Source organism: Copadichromis virginalis, linkage group LG16 (genome assembly GCF_057382275.1).
Source record: "Copadichromis virginalis isolate Kocher_CV1m ecotype Utaka linkage group LG16, C_Virginalis_male_GT1.1, whole genome shotgun sequence".
Lineage (NCBI taxonomy): Eukaryota > Metazoa > Chordata > Actinopteri > Cichliformes > Cichlidae > Copadichromis > Copadichromis virginalis.
In genome coordinates, this window is record NC_140633.1 from 25,609,645 (window position 1) to 25,637,538 (window position 27,894).

General features: G+C 37.1%; 1 protein-coding gene across 1 annotated transcript; it reads left to right on the plus strand.

Moving 5' to 3' along the window:
• Nucleotides 1-503: 503 nt before the first annotated feature.
• fign (fidgetin) lies at nucleotides 504-27,650 on the plus strand. Its single transcript, XM_085434076.1, has 2 exons — nucleotides 504-703; nucleotides 20,857-27,650. The coding sequence occupies exons 1-2, from the start codon at nucleotides 679-681 to the stop codon at nucleotides 23,088-23,090; spliced, it is 2,259 nt and encodes a 752-aa protein (XP_085290202.1). The 5' UTR covers nucleotides 504-678; the 3' UTR covers nucleotides 23,091-27,650.
• Nucleotides 27,651-27,894: the final 244 nt, after the last annotated feature.

The following is a 27,894-nucleotide window of genomic DNA, read 5'->3' on the forward strand; positions in this document are numbered from 1 at the left end:
TACCAAAAGAAGATTATGAAGTTGGAAAGGGACTTTACAATTAACGTGCAACACTCCGTTGTGTGAAGCGAAGGTTACACGCACGGCTGAATCCAGTCTCCAAAATAACTTCCCTGCAACGAGAAGTTTTTGCATGTCAGCCTGAATAAAACTTGCCGCGATAACCGCAGGCGGGTGGTTAATAGATGGGTTGTCATTGCGCGCTTAGTGGGACAACTGCTGGCAAGTAATCTATTTTAAAAGTAAAGGGAGGGGGCATCACGCTGGTTTAGCCTCTTCCTCTAATGGGCGGCATGAAGAATGTGTGTTTTGTGTCATCCACAGTCTCTCACATGCTTCCTATTCTCTTGTTTCAACTCGCGCAAGAAGTGACAGCCTCCAGCCGCGCCTGTGTGGCTTTTGCGTCTCCTTCCAGGGCTTTTTCTTTTTTTCTTTTCTTTTTTTTTTGCTTCGAAAAATATGAGTCGCACGATGCGTTCTTCTTCGTTTTTATTATTCTTAATTATACGCTCTAAATGAATACCTACAGGAAGAAAAGGGGACCGTGCGTTTTGAAAGTTGTGAAATCCGATAGCTGAGCAAAAAGTGGCTGTAATGAGAAGCAACCTTTGGAATTCCTCCTCGTGAAAATTCCGTTTCTGCTGTTTTCCCTCTCCTCTTGTTTTTAGGCTTGAAGACATGATCACTAGCACCAGTATATATGGTATGTTCAATTTGTAATTATCTTTAATATTATTATTTTTAATTGTCATATTTGAAAAAAGGCTTCCATTGCAGTAAATGTGTGTGTGTGTGTGTGTGTTTTTCTTTGTGCATGCCTGGTTCATCTACAGAAGTTTACTTGATTTAGGTTAAATAATTTAATGATTGTAGCTCATAGACGAGGGTACATCGTGATATTAATTTTGTACAAGTGGCATTATCAATTAAGTTCAAAGTGCCTTGTGTAGGTTAAGAAATTTGCCCCCATTTTAATTGGTTTGGTTTCTGTAATTGACATACTTGATGTCCAGTTTTCATTTTTCTTTGTCCTTTCCCTGCTTTCATTTCCTTGCATGCATAACTCTAACAATATGACTTCTTTTGTTAGGGTTACAAATTAGTATTAAGAGCTCTCATTTCAAACCTACCAGCAATTCTTATATGGAGTCTGATTTTATAGTATAGTTTAACCATAAATAGAAATATTTGCCCATCTAGAAAATTGCATTTTTTAAACATAGTTTATTTTCAGATTTATGACATGGCTTTGAATTAATGGGTGTCTTCAGAGTTGTTAGAACATAAATATATTGTCATGGTTCCACAGTAATCAGGTTGCATCACAAATATACTATAGTTATGAAGCATGATCTAAAATAATTTATACAACAAAACTACTGGTAATACAAGCTTGCTGTCTTGTTTCAACATTACAAAATACCTGATGAGATAACCCAAGTAACCCAAGTTTAAGGAAAACACACACTGCTTTTATCTTTAGCTGTCACAATCCAGAAAGACCTACAGGTGAAACAATATCGTATTTCCTCACAAATTAGTTCACAAGCAATGTATAAAAAAATGCTGTCATTTATGATAAAGTGGAAATGATTCGTGAAAAGCCAGTAAATGAACGCAAAGTCAGTGAAGTAACAAGTTGTGTGCTTTCTCTCTTTTGCAAACACTTTGTCCTAAGTGAACCTTTTCCACCTCCATAGAACAATTTACTTAATTGTGTTCGCACATTTCATTTGCATGTTTTGCTTTGAGAGGAAATTAACATCATCAGCAGTGAGCTGAAGTATGTTTTCATTCCTCTTCAAAAATAACAGCATTCCAGCATCTGTCACTCAGTGGAAAAAATGTACATTACCGCCACGTTCATTATGTTTGAGTGTTTGGTTGTAATGTGTTTTTTTTTTAAGTGGGTATTAATTTTGTCGGTTTGATTAAAAAAAAAATGTTTTTCATATTTATACCCCATGTGTGGTAGGTATTTTTATTGCAGACTTTTGGTCTGAGCTTCTCTGACATGCACACTGGCTGAGACTACACTTAGTTTTAAACATTAAAAAAATATATTTTATTTAATCTGTAGCCAGAGCTTGTAATCTAAATGTCATGTACAGTGTATACGATCTTTAAATGTATGATTTCAAATGATAGACTTGTGTAATTTAACTGACAATTTAAATATATATATATATATATATATATATATATATATATATATATATATATATATCGCAACGCATGCATTTTCCTGGAGGTTTACACCTACAGTATAATTTTTGTGGCTATTATGACTTCAGAGGTGGGTTTATGGTTTTATCTTGATAAATTTACAGTATTTGTACACACTAAATAGCCTTCTTACTCACCCTGAGCATACTTATCAGGATTCAAACCCTGGAAGGGTTCCATGTATGAGCTCCTGCAGCGTGTTAGCCGATTCTTGCAGATCCTTACTTAACCTCAGACACCTCTGTTGTGCATGGAAAAGAAGCTGACAGCTCTGTTTATTTCTGATAGGATAGCACTTATGATAACAACCTAAGCTGCTATTTGACACAAGTCTCAGTTTTGACTCCTGTTTTCATCACCTACTTTGCCTTATGTCACACATGTTCACACTTTTAAGAGTGAGTGCAAAGAATAACAAGAAGTTGCATGAAGTAAACTAAAAAAAACTGCATGTACTTTATGGCAGAAGGATATAGAAATATTGACAAAGGGATTCCTTGCTAATGGTGGTCAAAGAAATCCATTTCTTTTCCACACTGCAGTGCAATGTAATAAAATGTTTGGGTTTTTTAATCATACTTTAAAAACAATTTGGATATTTCACTTTTTTTTCTTGCTTATTTTACTACTGCTTCTTTATATGTGCTAATAGCGTCACATAAATCTAAACAGGTTTCCTGAAACACAGTGTAAACAAATTAAAACAACAGGTGATTTCTTGATTTCTTGTTGAGTACATCTATAATTAAGTAATATAAGTACACAAACATGAAGCAAAAAATAATTATGACTGTGCATCTTGTGAATGCATCTTGTCCTTGTGAATCAATTTAGCTTCTCTAAATCTCTAAATGTTCTGTCTATAATCTAAAGTGTGTAACATTACTAGTGATCACTAAAATTGACAGCACGGTTTAAACTATTACCTTAGGGAAGTGGTGTGTGGTGGAACTGACACTTTATATATGTACTAATCACAACAATTAAAGCCAGCCCCTGAATACCTTGAGCTGACTCTCTGTAAACACCCCGTGGGATGTCTGCAGGGCTTTTGTAAATAGATGAAATGCTCATCTTTACAGACTGATCTATTTGTCGGTAACTAGATGAAATCCCATTCAGCCCCTTGACTACAGTGTGTTGTACCAGATCAGTGCAGGATTGTCATCTTTCAGAAAATATGTTAAGTGGTGTCTTTCCTGTTTTTCATATAAAAAGCAAGGGAGTCCCCCAACGGAGTAAGACTCAAGCCAAAGGGACAGAAAAAACCCCCCTCCAATCTTTAACATGTTCCCCCTCCTCTCTCTTTGTTTCTTTCTCTGTTCGTCTCCTCACTTGTATCCACATCTCTGTCGTTTCCCTTATGGCAGCTTGCTATGTTATCTGTGTGTGTTTCACTCTGCACTGACAATTCTTGCAGTGATTTAAGTTGGACTGCATTAGAAGGTGGAGGCAGCTGTCTGTTGCTATACTGAGGGACGTGTTTGCTCTACTGCAAAGATGAAGGACCGTGAATCCTTGACATCCTCCCTCTCTCTTCCCTCCTCCTCCTCCTACCATCTCATTTAGACACAGTGACTGTCTGCTCAGACTTGTTTTTTTTCCCTCTGAGTGACAGCATATGGCATAGACATTTTCTAAAATGCATGTGCCTACTATTGGCTGCTTGTACTTACCCTTCATATGTCTCTTAGCTGCGGGCCTGTCACATTTTTTTCTAATTCTAACAAAATACTCTGACATTAATTTAGTTTAACAGGTAGTAATTGATAAAACAATGCTGGCTTTATATTAAAGAAGCGAACAGATATTCAGAGTCTGCTTTACTACTGTCTGTAATTTAAACGGCCCTTTAGAGTTCCTTTGTTTATTGCAGTTTGTTTTATTTTTTCAGTCAAAAAAAAATGTGCAGTGGCGCTTTTGTGTGTCTGTGTGCTTGCAGGTCAGCCAGCCTGTTTTTCTTTGTGTATGTTGAGGACCAGTTTGAGGATGGACACGGTGCCCTGTTCTATCTTTAAAGACACTGGTCCTTGCATAAACATGCTATAATATCATTACGATCCATACCATAAAGCATAATATGATTACAGAGCTTAGGATTCAGCAAATGGCTAATTATAATGGCAACACTTTCATAGGGTACGTTGCAGGGGCAGGTTTGTCTAGGCCCTCATTGCCAGGCATCTTATTTACACAGTATAGCATTTGTTGCCTTAAAGTCCTTGTTCTTCTCATTTCCAGCACACTGAAACAAGGGCTTTGTTTCATCTCCTTCACATGAGGTGTCTCTACACTCATAAGAAGAGAAGGCAGTTCAGCGCCTGTTGGGGATTGGCTAGAATAGACAATTCCCAGGTGTACTAAACTAGGTTTAGCACTAAGGCTTTTAATCTGGACTTGTAGGAGATTCATGTGCATTCATAGATTTGCCTCTGTAATTATCATACCCCCAGTGGCAGCCACAGAGACGTTTGCCTAAATCACTGATGTCCTCATTACACTGTTTACATTTTAATTAGTCATGCAAAATTCTTTATTTCTAACCGACCAAAAAGATTTGGTTTCTGCCCAGACTGTTTTGTGGCTCTTTCTGAATAGTGTCTGCGTCTTGCAAAGAGAACTGTTGCTTTCCCGTGTTTTTCATCTGTTAATGTAGCTTTCTTTACATCTCTCAAGCGTTTTATAATTACATTTATAATACAAAATATAATTGATTGACTGAGAATGTCATTCAGGTGCTTTATGAGCAAGGTCTGAATGAAGAGGCAGCAGACAACTCTAGATGACAGTTCGAGGATGTTATTCCTCTCTGAGAAATAACAACATTATGTCCTTATGACTGAATCTGCTTCCATAACTTTAATTTATTTCTTTAGCCAGATAATTTACTGCTACTCAGAGGCAGTGAATACCCAACACTTAAGGAGTATGATTAACAAAATCTACAATTCTATGATTTTTGAAAATAGCTGGCACTCTGAGCTGTCATTGTATGCCTGAGTACTGTTGCTTATCACTGAATAACCTTGGTGAAGAGTGGTGTTTGTTCCTGTCCTTCTTCCAAGGTGTTTTCTTTTTTGTGCTTGCTTTTGGGGAGGTTTTTTTATTGTGAAAGAGGAGCAAGCCTTTCACTAGAGGATAAGAAAAAAACTCAATATTTTTGCTGTATTGAAATTCCACTTGTGTTCTCACAAACCAGTGTCTGATTAAACTGGTAATCGAGGCCATCATTCTACTGATTTCACTGAAAGCCCATGCAACTAGACAACCTTAAATACTATTTCATTTCACCACGTTTGTCAGACTCATTATAGGTTATTCCTAGTGGTAAATACCCTACTTCTTTTATGTAAATTGTCACATTTGTCTTGGTGTTGGCTTGTCCTAATCAATATTTAATTGTGATAACAGCTGACTGGCTTTGATCCTGCTACTGTGATTCTAAATGTAGCTTGCTCTAAATTTAATTTGGATTTCTTTTTTTTTTAAGTCATTTTAAATAAATTTCTCTCACAGACTAACAATGTGTCAAAACCATTTTACTTTGCAATCGTCATAATGACAATATAATAGTGTTATAATTCATAGACTGGAACACATCCTTGTATAAACTTCAAAAATTATATTCAAGAGCATGCACACATTAGCTCTGAATATAAGAGTTCATCTTTTTTACTGGTTTTTTTTCATCCCCTTTTCATCACACCTGAGGCTAATTGTCTCAGATATCAATTTGAGGCATTTAGCTAAAACGATGATCAGATGAGATGTGAGCTATCAGTGGTTTCCTTAAAGTTCTTAGCGACTCATTCATCCTCCGTGGAGTCCGGTGACTGCCGGGCTGGCATTGTGCCAGGAGCTAGCAGAGGGAGCCTTGAGTGCCAGGGTCGAGAGCGTGCGTTGAAGTTTGCCTGATGATGTGGAGAGGAGGGAGATGAGGATGAGTGGAGGGAAGGGGAAGGGGGGATAGAAGGTTGAGTATATGCTGCCATGAAGGTTTAAGGTGTCAGGCTGCGGCAAAGGCAGCAGGTGTCTGCAGTGACACTGTAGTGTGACCACAGCAGTCTGCGCAGAAGTAAATCGGGAAGACTGGATACGTGGGGAAAGAAAGAAAAAAAAATACTCGTTGTGTGACTATTGTTTAATAATAAATGTAGATAAGTTAAATTCATAAAGCTGTTTCTAACTCTTAAGTGAATAGTCCCGGAAAGCCTTGTTGTCTTGCATATGGCCTATTTGACAGTCCCTCTTAGAGTCCGCCTGGTATTAGATTAATTTAAATCAGGAGACGAAGGAGCGCAAGAAATGAACGTTCGAGAGTTCAGCATCATCACTGAGCTTTATGAGGGCTGACACCTCTTTTGTGTTCATTATCAGGAAATCACCTCAGGGAGTCGTGTTGACTTTGCATGCTCTAAAATAGCTGTTATAGTGGACTGCCCCACACTCGCTTGCTCACATCCACCGCAAGTATCTGGGGAGGCAAGGTGGAAATGGCAAACGAAGGTTTCGCTGAGAATAGCTAAACATAGTTGAAACTCCCACTTTCGCAACGGAAATCAAGCCATTTGTCCATTTGTCTGTCTAGGATGTTGCTGTCAGTAAAGAAAACCTTGTGTTCTGTTTGTGATACCTGCTTGTAGTATAGTCTTGTAACTGTAGACAGCAGAATGGTTTCATACTTTTAGACGACGTTTGCTGCACTGTATCCAAGTCACAGATTATCTTTTTACTTGGTTGAAATATAAGTTTGAAGTGTTTTTATTGATATATATTTACTCTAATGTTGTCCTTTGGAAGGAAAATATATTATTATATCATTGTTGGCTTTATTCGACCTGCACGCAGCATTTCTATATGGTACGGAACAATAGTAAATTCATTTACTTGGAGCGTGATGTTTCTGCAGCACAAGCCCCTGACTGCATCGCCTCTCCCACATCTTTAAATGGATCCCATGAGTCTTCAGCTCTGTTGTTTCCATTATTCATTTCAAAACTTCCATGTAGCATGGAGAGGCTAGAGGGGTGAAAAAATAATTTTATGTCTGAAAAAATTGATGTAAAGCAAAGTCACTGCTTCATGCAAAGTGTGCCATGCCTTGGGAGCATGCGAGCTGGTGTACTGTAGGAGGAGGGAGTGTTTTGGGCAAGGGATGGACTGTGTGTGTGTGTATGCGTGTGTGTGCGTGTGTGTGTGTGCATGTGTGTGTGTATGTGTGCGCACGCGCCTGTCAGTCTGTCAGTTAGGTCTAATGTGGCTCCCTAGAGGTACCTGGGGGAGACCCATCTAGCACCCAGTCAGCCTCTGCTGGCGGCCAAGTGGTGACAACGGGTTCCCACAGAGAGAGGAAGTGTCATAGTATGTATGTAAACTAGTGACAGATGACTGGAGACATGTGGCCTGTAGACACTGAGCCTGAAAGTAAAGCAGTTTTGCTTTGGCTTCCTTTCTTTCTTCCCACTTGAGACCTCAGAAAGTGAGCATCAGGCTCCACAACAGCGCGGAATACAGTGACAACAGTTCAAAGATGTGAATAAAAAGGATGCAAATCATTTGGCATGAAAAGACACATGCTATGTGCAAAGGTTTTGTTTGCCTTTGAAAAGCTGTAGCAAAGGAGTGAGGAGTTTTTAGTGTGCAGAGCTTCAGGCAGCTTTTCTAGGCCACAGGTCATATGGGTCAGTGTTACACTCCCTGCAGCCTCACTTCAACCCTCGGTCTTGAAATAGAACATGCAACGTCACCCAGCCAGGAGGGAGGTAGATTCCAGACCTCAGTGGCCACAGGCTGCACATGTGGAATCTGCTCGTGTAGTTGACCCCAAGTGTTTGAAAGTTAGAATGCTCCCAGTAGAGTATTGTTATTTCATGCATACCCAAATGAGCACGGCTGTACAATCTGCCTTCTACAAAGTGGACCGGTATACTTTACTGTATGTTCACTCTGTGCACCATTCATCATGGGAGCTCATACTAGCCAGAGGCAGATTTATTTAACTATCCACACATAAACCTGGAAAAAAGGAAAAAAAATAAAACAAAAATAAAACAAATAAACAGAGGAGTAAATGTTTTTTTATTGCACATTTCTGCCAGAAGGACTTGTGCCTACTTTCCTCTTTCAAACATTCATTGTAATAGAACAAGCAGCACATGGGCGATGGGCAAAAGCAGAGAACATTTAACAATCAAAGCTGTTTTTTTGGTGTTTGCTTGTTTGTTCAGGGTTTTTTTTGGCTGTATCAACATAAATCAGATTAATTAAAATTTAGGGCACAATAGTTGTTAAGAAAAACTTAAGAACAGAAGACGTAATAATAATGGATTGCATTTTATATAGCACTTTTCGGGGCCCTCAAAGCGCTGTACAATTCCACTATTCATTCACTCACTGGTGGAGGCAAACTACAGTTGTAGCCACAGCTGCCCTGGGGCAGACTGACAGAAGCGAGGCTGCCATATCACGCCATCGGCTCCTCTGGCCATCACCAGTAGGCGGTAGGTGAAGTGTCTTACCCAAGGACACAACGACCGAGACTGTCCGAGCCAGGGCTCGAACCGGCAACCTTCCGGTTACAAGACGAACCGGGAACTCTTTGAGCCACGATCGCCCCATGTAAGACACAACATCACGCAGATTATTGAATATATCCTCAGTATTTTTTGAAAAGCCTTTTAGTCACCGATCTTTACTAAATTCAGACACATTATAACAATATGTGTAAATTAATTAACATTAATTAACATTAATTCAATGAATTAATTCATTTCTTTCTTTTTAAATTTAATACGCTTTGTGTAGTTTGGCACATTGCAGGAAGAATCTTAGCACATGTTTACAATCGCAGAGGGACGAACAGTTGTCTTTCAATATTTGATGATGAATAACATAAAGCACAGTGCTGCTGTGTTATGTATATAGTAAGACACGACCATTTGTTAGCTTGGATATCAAACTCCTCACCAATTTTCTTACAGTGACCATTGAAGAGAAAGCTATATTTCCAAGCGACGGTCCTGCTTTCTGTCAAGGGAAGTAAAATCCATCAGCACTGATGAGTTCGTGCTCCATCGAATATATCCATGCCAAACTGTTTATTGTGAGGTCTAATAGTGCTATTGTGCTATTCTCTAGTCCATGTGGTCCAAGACCCAATTCACATTTGGGCAATGGGTGACCCTAGGTTGTGTATATTGATGAGTGGGATTTGTTTCTTAATAGAATTGTGTCTAATTAATTAGCTTTAAATTGCTTGAACTCTGAACATGCGAATACAGTACAATGCGGAACAATCATTATTTTAAACGGTATAAAGAACCGCGTATTAAGTCGACATAATGAAATGCTGGAGATCTTTGTGCCTGTTTATCCTGTTTGTGATACTTAACGCATTGTAGTGTATAATTCACATCTCAAGGAATGGATTTATAACCCTTGAAAAGTGTTAGTCGAACAAAGAAAATGTAGAAATAGTTTTAATGCGCACCTCTCAATTTCTATTAATTACCTCATTTATTTTTCACAGTTGCTTTGTGACACAGATTGACCTTTTTTCTTTCCTTCATTTCATAATCTATTAAGGAATGCTCTGGAATAATTCTCATTTCACATCCCTTTCTGCATTCATGTCTCATTTATGTCAAAACACTCTGAAGGCTCCCCATCTCCCACTTTCCTCACACTGGTTTACAATTGCACTATACTGCCTCACTCATTTCTGCTTTTGGAAAAATTAAAGTATTAGAATTACACTAAAGTACACTACACTATTACCCTTCTTAAGCATGGATATAGTTGCAACAGTCATCTATACAGAAGATAAGCATTTATTCCAACCACAGATATCTGGAATTTAAACCCTATTACAAACGTCTAAGCCCTATAAAATAATTTCATGATTTTGAGTTTTACAGGGCTGAACTTCATTTGATGTCATGAAATTTCCGTAGAACCATTGTAATGGGAATTTTAAATGATGATATGTACTGTACAGAGATACAAAATGAATGCTAATATGGACTTTTTCAATAATCCATAATGCGTTTTCCATAACGTTACCTTATGTTGAAAGGTTATATTATCCTGCTATTGTCACATGCAAAATTTATATCAAAATGTTTTTTTTCTAAATTGATTTTTATAATAAAGCAAGAAGATTTAAAATTGTGATTTGACAAAATATGATCCTGCTTTATGGAGAAACCCTAACACATAAGAAACAATCCAGAGATCTGGCAGCAAAAGGATTTTAGGTGTTTTCTAAATTATTATCAGATTTTTAAAAAATAACTATTTTTTTCACTTGCTTTTTTAAAAAAGTTCTTCCTTTTTCATTTGTTTCACATTGGATTACTTAAAGAGGTCGTGTCAAGGCCAGCTTGAAAAATTACAAAACTCTGGTTATGAACAAGCCATAGAATTTTATTCTGGAAGTATGTTGGAGAACACTGTGCATCAAAGGGCAGGTTGAAAATCACGTTCACTCAGTGTCTCTGCATTTTACTCAACAGGTGTTTGTGTATATAATCTAAACTGAATATGCTTGAAGATAAAAATAGTTGTGCTGTCTTTTATTTTTCACAATTCAAGTTCTGAACTCTATAAGGAGGAATGGATACTTCATAAAGTTGTCAGTGTCTTTATGTTTTACTTGTTCCAATATTTGTTTGCTGTTAAGTGAAAGATGTTGGTATCCTCCCTCACATCACTGTAAATATTACTAATATTTAAATATAACAGTCATATTAAAGTTATTTGTATAAAACACTGAACAAAACGTCTCCTATACTGTCATTGGATTTGTTTTTACGGTCCAGCTGCAATAAGAACTGATCTAAGCAGGTATTCTTGGTTTGTCACTTTAAAACCACTACAGTGGAATATTAAAAGATTTACACCCTTTTTTTTCCAGAGCATTGCTTTCATCACTTGCATAAAACTTCCAAATTACATTTGAATTTAAACACACTTTTAAAAACAAATGTCCTATTGCATTTCCAGGGTATTGTGCTCACCATGCCACCTCTTACAGTAGAAGCCATTGTTTGCCAGTGGGCGAACCAATCTCCTGGACAGCTCTTTCCTTGTAAAAGTTCCCCTTCACTACTTCACTTCAGTAACTTTATTACAGTATAGCTGAGAGATTTCTATTTCATATTGACCTAAGATTGCTTCAGTTGTCTCATTTCACCTTTTGTCTGGCCTGTGTTGGAGAAGTGACCTTCTTTGAGACTTGCAGTCGATATCACAGAATGCTTCAGAATGCTTCAGCGAAAGGCTGACAGCAGTTACAGGCAAACATCCTTTTTCTGTTCACTTGGCTATTTTCAATTAGAGTTCAATTTGAACTTTTAATCACTTCAATGTGTAAGAAATAGTAAATAGAACAACAGATGGCCTTGGATTTCTAGTGTATGCAAAAATAACGGCCATTTCCTTTTCCATAAGTGCTTTTAGACTGAATTCTGTAGGGAATGACTTGGGGCAAATTTAAATATGTTTTGTCGCTCCTTTTTTGATTTGTTTTAGGGTTTTGATTTTTAGTTTGTTTTTTGGGTTTTTTTGACCAGTAATATATAACAATGGATGGCTCCCCATTGGCAGTCTAGCGATTTAAAACAGCGGCCATCCAATGAATGGTTCAAATACCCCAACTGATTGTGTCATTTGGAATTTGATCAAAAGGAAAATAAAAAACAATTCTGATTTGTGCCTCAGCATTGGGAACAATTACCTTTTTTTTAATAATGTCATTGCATTGATGTCTTAACCAGGTTAATATGGCTAAAAGCCTAATATTTGGAAGTGGAAAGCAATCACAGTTGTGACTGGACCAGTGAACAAGATAATCTGTTAATTTCCAAAGGGGCTTAGCTTGTTGTTTTCTAATTCAAGTAGCAGGTTTTCGGCGAGACCAGTTCAATACCTTACATTAAAGTACAAGTGATAAAAATCACAGAAACAAGAAAACAAGCTAATAAATAAATAACCCAAATTTACACCTTACTGTTTGCTTTTTTCCATACTCTTGTTCCTCTTGGACTGGGGAGTTCCTTGGGGTAACAGGACGTTTGGGAATGAAAATGTTACTGAATAGCTTTTGGTCAATGAGCCTTCGTGTATCAAGGTCACAATCTGCCTCTCTTCTCTTTTGAAGTGTGTAAGTGATCCCTTGAGGAGTGGAGTAGCAAAGTTCATATAGGCTTGCAAGATCACTGCTTCTACTGTATGTGTGCTCTATGGTTAAACAAGCTTCACCCAGTGCTTGAGTTCAATGACTGTGTTCTTTTGACTAACAAGCCATTTGAGTATTCATCAGTATTATGCACTACAGAACACTATGAAGGCTCTCTCCTGTAATTGTCTTAGTTATATTCACTGTACAAGTTTTACTTGTGCATGGAGGGCTGTTAGTTTAGCATATGTGTGGATTTAGCTATACTTAGGGTAGTAATGGAAGATGTAGCCTCAGGGGCTTCTTGGCCTGAAGACTTATGGTTTAATGAGCATCATTTAGACGAAAAAATGATAGCTCAGAGATTTTCTCAACCTATGATTTACTGAATTGCAAAGAAATATGTGGAATACATGTTACCCTAGAGCGAATATTTGGAGTACATAGTAAAAATGCATTACGCTTTTAGATTTGAATTTCAAAATTATAGAGATTTACACTGAATAAAGATAAACATGTGACGATTATGTCATCATGCCATGTAAGCAGGGAATACAGATCAGATGACATTATTGACCTTTTCTATGGTTACGTTAATAAACATGTATTCAAAAGGAGCTTCGAATTCTGGTTCAAAGCAGAAAAAAACCAACAGTCTACTTTAATCGTTTTGTTGATCCATCCATTTACTCAGATCTCATCAAGTACAAACTCCTGCTCATTTTAATAGTTGCTTTGTCTGATGCTGTTAAAGTGATACATATGCACTTATATAAAATGGTTCTGTAATTTGAAATCCTGGTTTTGCTGGGATTTTCAATATTTCATGGAAGTAAAGATGGTACAAGGTGTTCTTCCATTTGTTCTTCTACATGCCTTAGTAATGCAGAAATCAAGTGACCACTGATTGTTTGAAATGTAGCTGTAAAGACAAAATATTTGACAATCCTGACTGGCTTCATGTTAAAAGCCCTCACAAGACCACTAGTTACATGATTAAGAAACCGCTGTTCCATGTTATGATCCCAAATGAGTAATGGAATGGACAAATTTGAAGGTCTAGACTTAGCTCGGTTCAGTTCAGTTCAGTTTTATTTATATAGTGCCAAATCACAACACCGGTGATTTTGTTGTAAGCAGTGTTGGTCAAGTTACTTGAAAAAAGTAATCAGTAACTAATTACTGATTACTTCCGCAAAAAAGTAATCCCGTTACTTTACTGATTACTTATTTTCAGAAGTAATTAATTACTTAGTTACTTAGTTACTTTTTAAAAACACGATTTACAACCTGAAGAGGTGATAAAGCGATAGATCTTTCAGCCCAATTCTACTTTTTCTACATAATCCATCATACAAAATGTAATCAAATGGAAAAGTCTCTTTTTTTAACTTGTTTTATCAGTTTTAATCTTTTAACTTTATGCATCAAGAAAAATTTTTATTATATGCAACATTCTCTGACTTGAATAAATTAGTTTAACATTTAAACCTATTTTCTACACATTCCAGCACATAAAAGAAAATATTTTTTGTGTTTACACTCACTCTTTCAAATAGATGCAAGTAAAACACAGCAGGAAATAAATAAAGTCAAAGACTCAGCGGTCCTGTTGCTCTATTTTCACCTGTAAAGCAGGACTAGGGTAGGCGGAGGTTTACCCTGGTGCAGGTGTGCCGCGGTCAGTTGAAGAATCCGCGAGTTTCTCTGTGAATTTCCCATTATGTTGTTGCGCACTCGGTGCTTGCTTGGAAGTTTAGCGTTTTTTTTTTCGCTGTAAAAAGAATTTTTTTTCCCACGCACGATGGACGCTAATGTTTTTGTCACTTTTTATGGAATCAAACTCAAAGTAAGGTCAGTACTTCCACGCTTTAAACGCTGCACGCTCATACTCTCTCCCACAATCGATATGTGATCCATTGTTGATCTGCACACAGCTGTTGTCACCAACACAGCTGTCGTGAGACATTCTCGCAAAAAATCACGGTTTTAGTAACGCAGTAACGCAGCATTCCTACGGGAAAGTAACTGTAATCTAATTACCGTTTTTGCAATAGTAATCCCTTACTTTACTCATTACTTGAAAAAAGTAATCAGATTACCCATCTCTGGTTGTAAGCGATAAATTTACTGTCAATTATAACAGCAATAGAGAAAGATGTAGTTTTTAAATGTCTGCTTTAGTGTTAGTAACATACAATGAGTGCTACCTCAGTAATGGTGATTGCAACTACTAGGGCCACTTTGGTTAAGCTATTACTGTAGTGATGACTATTAATAGGTGGTCTACTAGTATTGTAATGGTAATTTTATGCCTGGCATTAATACCGTTTTTTAAATAAAATATTATGTATGACTTTAAAGACAAGTAGTTTGCCTCACATTTGTTCAGCTAGTTTATATCTCTGCAAAATAGACCACACCAGTTTTTGAGATAATTTAGCTAACATGCCTGGCTCATAATGGTAATCCTATAATCTTATGTAAAAACCTAATAAGCAACCAGTGCATTAGATTAGGGGTGCAAAACATGCAGACTTGGACCTAGCAATAGTCCGAAAGAGGGTTTGCTTTGGTGCACCACATGACTTTGCAATTTAGAAATTGTCAGACATAAAATAGTTTTGATAAGTTACAAAAATTCTAGATTTGAAAGTTTTATTAATTCAAATCTACTGGTAATGACAGTCTTAATTCCAAGTAATCTTAGCAGACAGCCATCTCTACACTAGCTAATACAAGTGAGTTGGTGTGTAGATGTGTGGCTGTCTGTCTCTCTATGTTAGGCCTCTAATGGACCGATGACCTGTCTAGGGTGTACCCCGCCTGTGACAGCAAGGACAGGCTCCAGGCTTCCCACAAACCTAAGCTGTATAAGCGATCAAGAAAATGGATGGATTTTATTGTTTTGGGTGAATTCCTATTCAAGGCCACATGTTATTTTGCCCACCACAGACAATGTCACTCGGTGGGGGGAATAGTACATGCAGTTTGGTTATGTGTTTTCACGATAGGCAGTGATTACATGTGGGACACCAGTGAGGGATGATGATGATGATGCGCAACAAACTCTTTGTGGTAGGTGAGGATGCCTGAACAGAGTGGACTGAGATCTTATGGAGTAAAATGAATTTTGTGTGTGTGTTAAGCCTTTGGTGAAGTGCCCTTTTTGCCGGTGCAAAGAAAAAGATGACTTTGTAGTTATGTGTGAAGGAGGTAAGCTGTCTGTTTGCTGCCCTTCCCAGGAGGAACTAGCAGTGACAAGGTCAATAGAAAACTAAATTATGAAAAAAAAAAAGCCTAGAGAAGTCTTTGTGCAATTTCGAAACTAAGAAAATGTTAACTAATCTTGTACCTCTAAATTTGATATTAGATGTCTATGGACACATACGAGAAAGAATTGTAGAATTGTAACTTGTTGTCCCATAAGTTATAACAATGGCATAATTAATTTATATATGAAATGTATTCTTGATGCCATATTTATATATTACTTCACCAACTGGATCCTGATTAGTGGGATTATATTAAAGTTTTAATTTCTTTGAGTTCTCATTGCCGGCCTTTATAAAGTATTTCAAGTTAAATGTCCTGGATGCATTAAATGTTTTTCTCTAAGCAAACTGAAGTGTTTTATATCTTTGTACTTAATTTATCTGAATAATACGTGACTGAAATTAAATCACACAAGTTAAAATTTCTTAAATGCTACTACTGCTATTTAAAGAAACTTGCAATTATGGCAACTTGTTTTGTTTTGTGTGTGTGTGTGTGTGTGTGTGTGTGTGTGTGTGTGTGTGTGTGTGTGTGTGTGTGTGTTATCCACATTGCATTAATTCTTAATTCTGAATTACTGACAACTAGCCCTAGTAATTTCAATTACAACATTTTTTAATAAATATCAAATTAATTTCAGTACTTAATAATAAACTTAATTTGCAAAACTTTTTGTGTGGAAGATGTTTCTACATTTTTATTGCCTTTTAAAATTTGATTCTTAACACGATTCAGTACATTTTCTTTAAATTTTTGGTGTCAATGTCTTTTTTTGATATTCCAGAAACAACCCAGTTAAGTACAATAATAAATGGATAAAAAGTAGTATAATAAATAATAAAATGTGAATTTTAAAAATCCTCCTTTAAACCTGTTTTTTTCCATTATTTATTTTATTTTGACAGGAGATATAATATGTAATATTGTAATATACATAAATTATCTCATTCATTGTTAATCTATCAAATCAGCGGGTTCATTGATAAATTACATTGTTTCTAGTTATCTGAACTGTGCAAATGGCTCAGCATTGGGTAGTTTTAGATAGATAATGTTAATACATGTGCTCAGGCTAAAGTCAGACACGTTTTCCTGTTTGCTACTTTGAAATGGTGCTTCCTCTGTTCCAATGGGTTTCAAGCTCATATCTTCCTGTATTATTGGCATTATAAAAACACTTTCAAAAGATGCCATAAACATACTATAAGCACATTGTACAGTCATTTCCTCCTTTTAAGTTTGGAGTAGAATAGAATCATATGGCATCATTTGACTTTGATAGTCTGGAGACCTGTAGTAATTTGCTACTATGGATAGACAGACTGAAATGTATAGGCAGTAGCTGCGGAAAAGACCGTAACTGAGGAAGGCATATCGTTTCTAAATGAGGGGTTAAATGGCACTCTGCCATCCAAAGATTGGAGCTACTGCTACATGGAGCTCTAAATTGAGTTTAAATAGTCTTAACTTGATATGTGAGATGAATGACTGTAGCTATACCGATTACCATTTCACATTGTATTAGAATGTTTTGCCCCACCCCTACTTAGAATATCTCCAGTGAATTTGAATATTAACATCAGCTTGTTTTTATTTATAAACATAATTACTGTCTGTCTGCAATATTTTCACGCTTGTCAAGTAGAGAGCTCTGTGTGCAGAATAAAAGCAAAAGCTCCCATAATTATGTTTACGTCCAGCGATGAAAACCCCAGGGTTGTAATGATCAGTAATTATAAATACTTTTCAGCATGTCTACTGCCTCAGCTGGGACTATTGTGTGGTGCGAAGTGCAGAGTTTGTGCAGCTTAATTATGACATTGTACATGACTAAATGTACCAGTCTGCTTTAGCTCTGCAAAACACTTCCAGTGCATAATCACACTCAAGTTTGACTTTAAAGAGCTCATTACAGTTAGTTTTCTAAAGAGCGGCTTATTAAACACAGTTACCTAATAAGCATCTTTGGTGGTGCAAATTGGTAAAAATGGTAATGAGTCTGATTAGGCTGCGTTTCAATTACGACAGCTTTCACCCCCCACCTCCCCAACCCCCTGATTTCCCCTCCCCCAAAACCAAAAAGAGGAAGGAAAGTCCAGCTCTTTATGCTTGGGAACCCTCCTGGAAGGCATTTTGCTTTCTCTCTCTCGCTCACACTCACACACATAGACAGAAAAAGGAAAAGAAAACCACTCTGCCACCTCTGTGCTTCCTTTCAGCAGCACAGTAATGAATAGAGAATTGTGCAAGCGGTGGTCCAATTTACGCACTAGGAAATTGGATGGACAGAGTGGAGGCCCACTCTTGTTTGCTTAAAAACGGCCTAGGCTACCAGATTAATAGTTCCCAAAAAGGTCAGCATCTCTGTTTCATCGATGATGATCACTCAACTTGAAATTAAACACCATAACACAGCATGGCATAACATGCCGAATGTATTTTCTGATCTTCTCTGATGATATTTTATTTATAATGTATAACTGAAATTGTTCTATATTATTCTGTGCAGGACAATTATGTGTTTTATCAGATAATTATTGCCTTTATCATGGGGTCAGTCAGATGTCTTATGAACTAAATAACTCCAGAATTGGACACATTTTCAATACAAATGTTTACTTACAATGATCATCTTAAATATGCCATAGAGGATTATTGAGACCAATGAATTAACAAACAGAGAAAAGTCTAACAAAGGCCTTATTTGTGAGTCGCTGATGAGTGGAATTTGAGCTCAAGCCCTGAGGCTATCTGAAAACATTCCTCTAATAGAGTTCTCTGTAATTATACCATTTCAAAGAAGGACAAAGGATCTTGTGGATGTTGTATTTGAATTTCTATGAGGGTACAATAAAGAACAACGTTGTCATGTAAAACCAAAGTAGGTGCTTATTATATTAATTTGCTATGTGTGTGTACACATGAATTTATGCCTCTTGATGGATTAGTGTCTATATGTGTAATTATTTGCCTTTTATTTATGTATAGTATTTATTCATATGCTTTCTTTTGGTATGCATTGATCATCCATTCTATAACATTTGTTCTTTATCAAGCCATTCTCTGATTTTCGTTAAAATACTACTGTTTATAAATGTTTCAGTATAATTAAACTGGTTGATGCATTCAAACAATTTCAACACCCAGTGATACCAATTAAGACTGGAATGTGTCGTGTTATTGCTGGTGTATGTAATACCCATTTATTTAGGCCAGGTTTAGGTGTAAGTTTTTCTTTTTCTTTTTTTTTTTGTAAGTGCAAATGTACTTTATTTTAGCAGTGCGTTGAATTTTGATCATCTTGAATGGTCTCCTTTTTATAAAATACTTGATGTTCAGTGATCTCAAGTATGCTTCGCTAGAAGCACTTCTTTGCTTGTCCAAAGTGGCACATTGTTCAGAGAGGATTAGCTGTAATAGAAAAAGCTTACTCAATAAGCTGCGTGCAATTTTGTTATTGACAAAATGTGCCTTGAGTGTTAAAGAAGTCTATTGAATGATTTTACAGAGATTTTACAGATATATATATATATATACAGTAGAAAACACATTAGCAGAGAGGAATAAAGAAAGGGGGTGTCAGACTGTAATGGAAAAATATTTTTTCCTCTGCAGACTCTTTAATTTGCATTTGACCCACCTACATACCTAGTAAAACAGTTGATCTGGAATATAATGAGTGACTAACACAGTAATGTTAGTCAGTAACTACTTTTGGAATTCTCAAGCGTGTAGACGCTTCATTTTAAGTTCATTAATATTAGAAATATTAGATTAAATACACTTTTTGCAAGATTTTGTGGTATGACATGTATGACTTTTTTTATTTTATTGTTTCAGATTTTAAAGTTTATCACTGTTCTCCATAGTAACAGGATTTGTTTTTACATGTCATTTTCTACATATTGGTAAACATTTCTATTCAACTACAGTATAGCTATGCTATTTTTATGTATTGGCTTTTTGCCTCAGGTTTTCTTTCCTTTATGATTAGCTTGGATGGTTGACAACCATGTGAGCTATAGCATGGATCTCTTTGACTAAAACCTTGTAAATTAACACAATTAGTGCAGCATCATCCCGCTAATTAGCTGCTGGTGTCTAGAGTTGCTGGTGGGCAAATAGCTGGGAGGGAGTCAGAAGGGAATCGACAGCATTTGTAATCTGGACATTAGCTGATTGTTGCTGTGGTATGGACTTAACCTACTGAAATATACAGTATAACACTACACTGCCTCTTTAACAAAGACAGACATTCTAATGGGCAGAAACAGTTGAGTTGAATGCATCCTCTCTCATATCTTCTTGTGGCATTTGGTCAGATTAGTGTTCATGAGAGATGTGAGACTGTGTACACTATCAGATTGTCTTGAGCTGTAATCTCTAGTAATCTAAATTCTTTGGGGATATAGTACACCCTCTGATAATCTCAGAGTAATAGATGACAGCGTGAGTAAAAAGTTTTATTTGCAGATTTATTTTAGTATTTAACTTGATTATTTCTGTCATTCAAACCTTTAAAGCTACATAGAGAGGCTGGGGAGAAAAAGACAAGTGAAGCATGGGGGGGGGTTTTTTTGTTTTTTTTCCCTCATCCTCACTCTGCCGATGAGGGAGCAGTAGGCAGACTCGATGTGGATGTAATTCATGCTGGGCTGAGGGGTTTGTGTGATGAAAGCAACAGAGCGCTGCCAAGGAAGATTGCTTTGCTGCTGTCCTCCAAGCAGATTTGAAACTGTCTCAGAATGCCTCAGATGAGAGTTGGATTATAGACTGACCTGCAATGTCTGTGTCACTCTGCTCTGTGTTGGGTGGATTATACCACCGTTACCAAGTGATGGGTCCCACATCCTCATCGTGTCTGTGATGTGTATTCAGATAGTGTTTTCTGTCATAAGAGACATGTAGAGATTATGAAGCAAATAGTATTAAACATTATATTTCTGATATTGTATAAAATGTACTTAGTACATAGGTTAAACAAATATATCTTCTTCTTTTTTTTACTTTGTATGTTTTTTTTTACTCCTCTTACAAAACGGTCATAAAAACACCTATGGACTTCAGTGTGTTTGAATTTTTATAATTTGACTGTAGAATATTATTGCATTTAAATGATGGTAAACCACAATTCAATGCTTACATTGATATATTTCTTCCCTATGTGAAATATCCAGGTCTAAAGATGCAGTGGACCCCAGAGCACACACAATGGGCAGAGCAACACTTTGACATCTCATCCACTACTCGCTCGCCAGCACACAAAGTAGAGGCCTACCGGGGGCACTTACAGCGAACATACCAGTATGCGTGGGCAAATGATGACATCTCTGCGCTGACTGCCTCCAATCTGCTTAAGAAATATGCAGAGAAGTACTCTGGGATCCTAGAAGGCCCAAATGAAAGAACCCTGCTGTGCTCCTACTCTGATAGCACTACTGGACTCATGAATGGACGAAAGTCAGAGAATGAGTCCTGGCAGGAGGGGATTTACCCAATGAACTGTGCTCCAGATGTTATATCTGTGAGCAAAGCTGGAATGACAGCTGCCCTACCCCCTACAGATGTGTCAGCTAGCATAGGCAGCTCCCCAGGGGTGGCCAGCAGTTTGTCTGAGCCTAGCTATTCCAGTAGTAACTGTGGAAGTCACACAGCCACTACTCTCCACTCGGGCCTCCCCTCTCAGGAATATACTGCCAGCTACAACGGTTCCTACCTGCATTCTAGCTACAGCGGCCAGAGTACCCCCGCCCTCCCATCCCCACATCCTTCTCCTTTGCACAGCGCTGGGCTATTACAACCCCCTCCCCCGCCTCCTCCTAGTTTAGTGCCGAGCTACAACACTGGGTCTCCAAACCTTCCCAACTACAATTATCCTCCAACAGGGTATGCTTCGCAGGCTGCAGTTGGCCCTGGTTATAGCCCTGGGGGAGCACCCCCTCCTTCTGCTTATCTGCCGTCTGGTATTGCAGCTCCTACACCAATCCCTCCCTCCACATTGCCTGGCTACACCTACCAGTCCAATAATCATACCCCAATTGCACCAACACCTTTGAATGGCAGCACATCCAACTCATTAAAACGAAAAGCTTTCTACATGAGTGGACATGGAGATATGGACTCAAGCTATGGTAATTTCAGCTACAACCAACAGCGCTCTGCACAGAGCCCCATGTACAGAATAGTAGATGGCAGCATCTCAGACTCAAACAGGGGCAGTGGCTTTGAAAGAAATGCTGAAGCGACATCTTTAGCTTTTAAACCAACGAAGCAGCCAATATCTTCTGATCAGCAAAGAAAATTTAACTTGCACTCTGGCAGAGCACTAACTCCTCCATCATACGGCTCAACAAAAAGCTCTGCAGGTGATCTTAGAACTACTGAGCCCTACAGCAAGTTTGAATCTCCCATGATGAGCGAGCAAACCGAAGAGCACAGACAGCACCTCTCTCACTCCCTAACGGGGTCTGATATAGGTACAGCTACCTCCTCCATCCATGCTGCAGAGGAACAGCTGAAGAATAGTGATTCCAACCTTGTAGAGCTGGTAACCACAGAAATCCTTCAGCAAGGCTCCCCAGTGGACTGGAGTGACATTGCAGGTCTGGATATGGCCAAAGCAGCCATAAAAGAGGAGATACTATGGCCCATTTTAAGGCCAGATATGTTCAGCGGACTGGCCACGTTACCTCGGAGCCTCCTTTTATTTGGACCTCAGGGAACTGGTAGGACACTTCTGGCACGCTGCATGGCCAACCAACTGGGGGCTGCCTTCTTGCGATTAAGCAGTTCAGCACTGGTGACCAAGTGGTTGGGAGAAGGGGACAAGATCATCCAGGCTTCTTTCCTCATGGCACGTTGTCGCCAACCAGCAGTAGTCTTCATCAGTGAGGTGGACCTACTGCTGTCAGCCCAGCTCAGTGAGGAGAGTCCTGTGAATCACCTGAAGGCTGAGCTTCTCATACAGCTTGACAGTATTTTGACCTCTACTGAGGACCATGTTCTTGTGGTCTGCTCCACAAGTAAGCCTGAAGAGATCCCAGAGTCCCTGCGGAGGTACTTTACCAAGAGATTGTTAATTCCCTTGCCTGATGGGACTGCACGCCATCAGATAATCAGTCAGTTGCTCTCACAGCGTAACTACTGTCTTAGTGACAAAGAGATGTCACTACTTGTTCAGAGGACAGAAGGCTTTTCAGGACTGGATGTGGTCCAACTCTGTCAAGAGGCTGTCGTAGGTCCGCTCCATGGCATGCCTGGTACTGACCTGTCAAACATCCACCCCAGTCAGATGAGGCCAATCTCTTACCAAGACTTTGACAATGTGTTTTGCAAATTCCAGCCCAGCATATCACAAAAAGAACTTGATGTGTACACTGAGTGGAATAAAATGTTTGGTTGTAGTCAATGAAATGGGACCTATCAAACACAGTTTCTTTAAAACCAGTTGTTAAGTACAAATAAGTGTTTAGCCTTCAGTGAGGAAGAAAAAAAAACAAACAGTGATGACATGAACATGCTATATAGAGTAAAGGAAATTTCCTTTTTTGGCTTCTGACAGAAGTTATCAGTCTGGACGTCAGACTTTGGTTAAAATCAGAAAAGAAACTTTATATGGCTAAATCCATGTGTTAACTACAACTCAAACAGCTTGGAGAAGATGCCCCACATTTTTGTATATACATATATATATATATTTAAATATATATATACTATTCTGCTGATCTTGAGATTTAGTTGCTATCAAGTGCCTGAGGTGGTGCTGTTTAAGTTTTTTGTTGTATTTTTTTGCCTCACAATCTTCATTGGTGAAATGTGCTAATACAAAAAAAAAAGCTTTACAATGTGACAAAACCTTGCTTTCTCTTTATTATTGAACAGTGTTCTTCAGCTGTGTCTGTTTTGTGCTCTCTGTGAACACCCGTGGTTAATTTGAGCTGAATTAAATTTACTGGCATAATTTTAGTTGGGGTTCATTACCTTACACAGATTTTATGCATGTGTAAGTCATTTACTTACCATAACTTTGGTATATCCATTATTTTTAGGTGGAGAATATGAAAATATGTTTGTTTGTTTTTCACTCAACTTAAATTTGGTTGATGTGCTATAAATAAAAGTGACAGTTACATTTTTTGAAAAAAAGCTGACACAGTGAATTCAATTTCAACATTAAATTACTATGTAATTCTTGTTAAAATATCAGAATAGTCACAATGTAAAATTCTACCATTTTTTCTTTTGATGTTCTCTATTTGACAACTCAGGAAAGTGATGATGATGTTGATGATATGTCTAGTACCTCATGAGCTTGTATCAAAGCACTACACAATACACAAGCATCTGACTTGCATTTAAAATCGCATCATCTAACCATGAAAGGCTATTTAATACCTCAAAATGAGAAGTTTCCTGCAATGAATGTTTGAGAGTAATTCTCATTTATTTGTCTAGGATTCTTTAACTTTGAAATTAGTTTGAAATGGAAACTTGTTCTATGATCAGACAATTGCCTTTAAAAATAATGGAATCATTGTGTATCTTGACTTATAGCCTTAAAGAAATTTCTGTTTGGAGCATTTTTTCCCCTTTTGGCTGTCAAAAGAAAAAAAAATCTTCATTTACATCAAATAAAATGATCCTGTTGTTTAGTTCCCAGTTTGCAGACATAAATTCCTAGCTTGTGGTTATGCAGAACTGAAAGAAATACAAAGGGTGTAGACAAACATCTTGGGGTTGAGAATGACGACTGCCCCAAGCGATTTCATTCCATCTTGCTGCTGTTTTATCATTAATGAAACCTAAGGATTATGTATAGCCCAAGTTTCTTTCTACCTCAGTTTCTTTGTTATCTCTGAAAGACAAATTCATAGGGACAGCAAAATGTCAGCATCTCTTCTGCTTGTTCGATTAGAAAATCCTTTGAAAACGAACAAAACAATTTCTGGAAAAAAAAATCTATTAGCTTTACATTTTGATAACTGCCAAGAACCTTGTTACTCACCATATGATATACGTAAAGGGGAATGCCACTGAATGTCAGGTTTGTGATACACTATGCCTTTGCCTTAAGGATAATTTGCTCTGTGTTAGCCAAGATTCACCAGTGATCTTGTTGCTGTACCTTGCTAGACCCCTGAATCTTTGTCTAACATAGACGTGTGTAAGCCTGCACATGTTTTGTCTTAAAAATGATTCCATTATGTTGAAGTTTACTTTTCCTTCTTAGGCTATAAGTGTAACATCCATGAATTGAGTGGCATTCCCTTTTAGGGACATTTCCAAAGGCTAGTCTTGCATTGTCTGGTAAATTGTTTTTATTTTATTATAATTTTCACACTTAAACTCGTACAATGTTTTCAATCACTATTTGCTGCCATTTATCAGTACATGCCCATGCAACATTTCCAACAATAAAAGAGCCAATCTGATAGCTGAATTGGCAAGTAAAAGTATTGAATGTATTATGTACTCATAGTAGTAAGGAAAGCAAAGCACTCGCACATTGAAAAATGCCACTGAAGTAGATGCAGATGTAGATGGGTAGAGGCACTTAAGGACCGTATTTTTTTTGTTGTTGTCTATTGCACATATTTTATCTTTTATCTTTTATTAGACAACATTCACAATGATCACTGCTACCTGGTATGATATCATTAATTTTCGAAGATCCACATCAGGATGTTTTCAAAGCATTTAGAACAATTACAGAGCAAGAAATCTACCAGCTGCACCAAAAGTCTGTTTCTAGTTTCATATAATCTATGTAACACTTTACAGAAGAGTAATCTAAGCAGTTTAATTAAATCCATACAAGTAATTGTAACTGGTAAAACGGTAACTAAACCCGACACATTTTGATCAGCTTAGGGACAGAATCATTGTATTTGTTAAGTTTGAAAATTGTAGACCTACACATATTTGGAGAAACAGTAATGAAGAATATTCATGCCCTCTTCACTTATTTATTATATTCAGTAGTTTGTTTGTAACGCACGACTACAGTCAGGATCGATCATGTTCTGTACATGTAATACCAATGGTAATTTCCAACACCAGTTCTTTGAAGGGACTGGAATTACCGGGAAGTTATAAAAAAAATAAACATACATTCATTGTAAGTTCATTAGTAGTAATAATTGTCGCATTATGTCAATTGTAACAGTCATACTCACCAGTCACATGCAATTTTTCTCAAATGAAATTATCCTAAAACATTGTAACATTGTTACATGAAATTTGGCCACTGCTCAGGGCAAACACATGAAATTGGAAAAAGTTGATGCTACTTGTAAAAGCCCTTACACATCAAGTATTTACTGCCTTTTATGCGTCTGTTTGTTTTGGGTTTTTTTTTTTTAATTTTCTCTCCTATATAAGATGAAAACAGTTTTAAGGAAGCTGCGAATTTACCTTTATTGCCGGATGTATTTATGTATAATTGGAAAATCTCTTGCCATCTCACTGGGCATTGTTAAGTTACAGAATCAAAGTATGTTAAATGTTTAAGAGATACATGAGCTTGTGAAATAATAAGTTTCAAGTCTCACCCCATCAAAGTGAATGGACATAGCATATCTGCATGGAAGACAAATACACATATGGTTAACTTGTTTATTACAGAGTTTGGTAGAAAATGACACACTGGAATATGAGACTGAATATAGAAGTTTTTTTCTTCTTGTTGTTGTTGTTTTTGTGTTTTTTTAACAAGTAGGTACTAAGAAGCCTTGAGCACGATTTACAAGCACAGATTTCACAAGTACAAAAGATCAACTGTTCACAAGCAGCAGAGATGTACATTGAAAGGGGGAATAGTCCACTCAAATTAAGTTGTATGTAAGTAATCTTTCGTGCATTTTAGAGAAAGCTGTCTCCCAAACAATGTGTAATAGAGCACAATGTAACACAAGGCACATAAAATGTTACATTTCTATGATTTTATTTGTCATGACAGCTAAACGGTAAACATTTTTTTGACAAATATCTGATATGAGGAAAACTTAGACACATTTATCAAAATACATTGTAAAGTTCAGATGTTGTAGATGTTATTATAAATCATTCAGTATTGAAGGTGATGTGGGTATACAGTCACAACATGTCAGCAGAACCTTTGATAAGCACATTGACTCTCAGTCACTTGTATCATCTTTTTCAATATCTTTCAGTTTTTCTGTGATTTGATTTTGCCGAACTGCTTAAAATGGTGTTTCCATCATGAGTTTTTTCAGTCTGGCATTCTTTATAACCTTTTCTACCTCATTGCTACATATTTTACATGTAGTACTCATGTCCTGTCATTTTGAATGTCATGCATTTGTGGATAAAAATTTAAAACAAACAAAAAAATGCATAAAATAAAAGCTTGCCCTTGAATTTGAGCAGTCTACCTCACAGAGACTGTCTTTACGCTGTCAAGAACTAGTCACAGAAAAAAAAAAGGCACCTTGAAAACAAAGATGACGTTAACCTGCACATACAGTACTGACGTTCAGTATATTCACAATATCATGGTTCCATTAACCTTGTCTCTTGCAAGGTCCCCAATGCAAATTCTTTTCCTAAAAAATAACGACTTGCTTTAATCTTTTGTGAATTGTTGTAGTGCGCATGTTATTGTGTATATCTGTGCACTTGCAATTCTACATGCAAGTGTGAGGGATAACATTAAAATATGAAAGTTCTGAATTTTTACTTTTCATATACCTGTACAGAAAACAAACTTGCACATAGCTGTATGTATTGTACATTTGCTAATGATATACAGCGTACATACGGAAGTGCACCACATACATGTTTATATGTGTGTATGTATTGCCATACTTACAGTACAGTCGATTTAAATGTATTTTAATTTCAAGGTACATAAAGGTTATTGAATACTGAATAAAGGTGTTTTCTTTTTTTCCTGAACTCTGAATGCATTTTGTACTTAAACTTACTTGATTAAATTTGCAACGGTGTGATAGACTGTGCTATTTCTTTTTCGAGTTATTCATTTTGAAAGACAATGTTAAATCAATTACAGCGTGATAATTTTTTTTTTAAGTTAACTGGTGTTTTAGAGTAAAATAAATCAGTTAGCAGCAGTTCGAAACATACTTTTTTATTACGCACCGCCCATCAATGACACCTTTCGTGATCCATGAACATTTATAAATTCATAATTGATGTTTTTTTACTACACGCTGGAGAGATTATATCTCTCGGCT

What these genes read in the sequence shown, in the direction of transcription:
- fign (XM_085434076.1), top strand. Translation starts at nt 679, where the DNA reads ATGATCACTAGCACCAGTATATATG. An exon ending in CACTAGCACCAGTATATATG is followed by an intron (nt 704 to 20,856) that starts GTATGTTCAATT and finishes TGAAATATCCAG; the next exon opens with GTCTAAAGATGCAGTGGACC.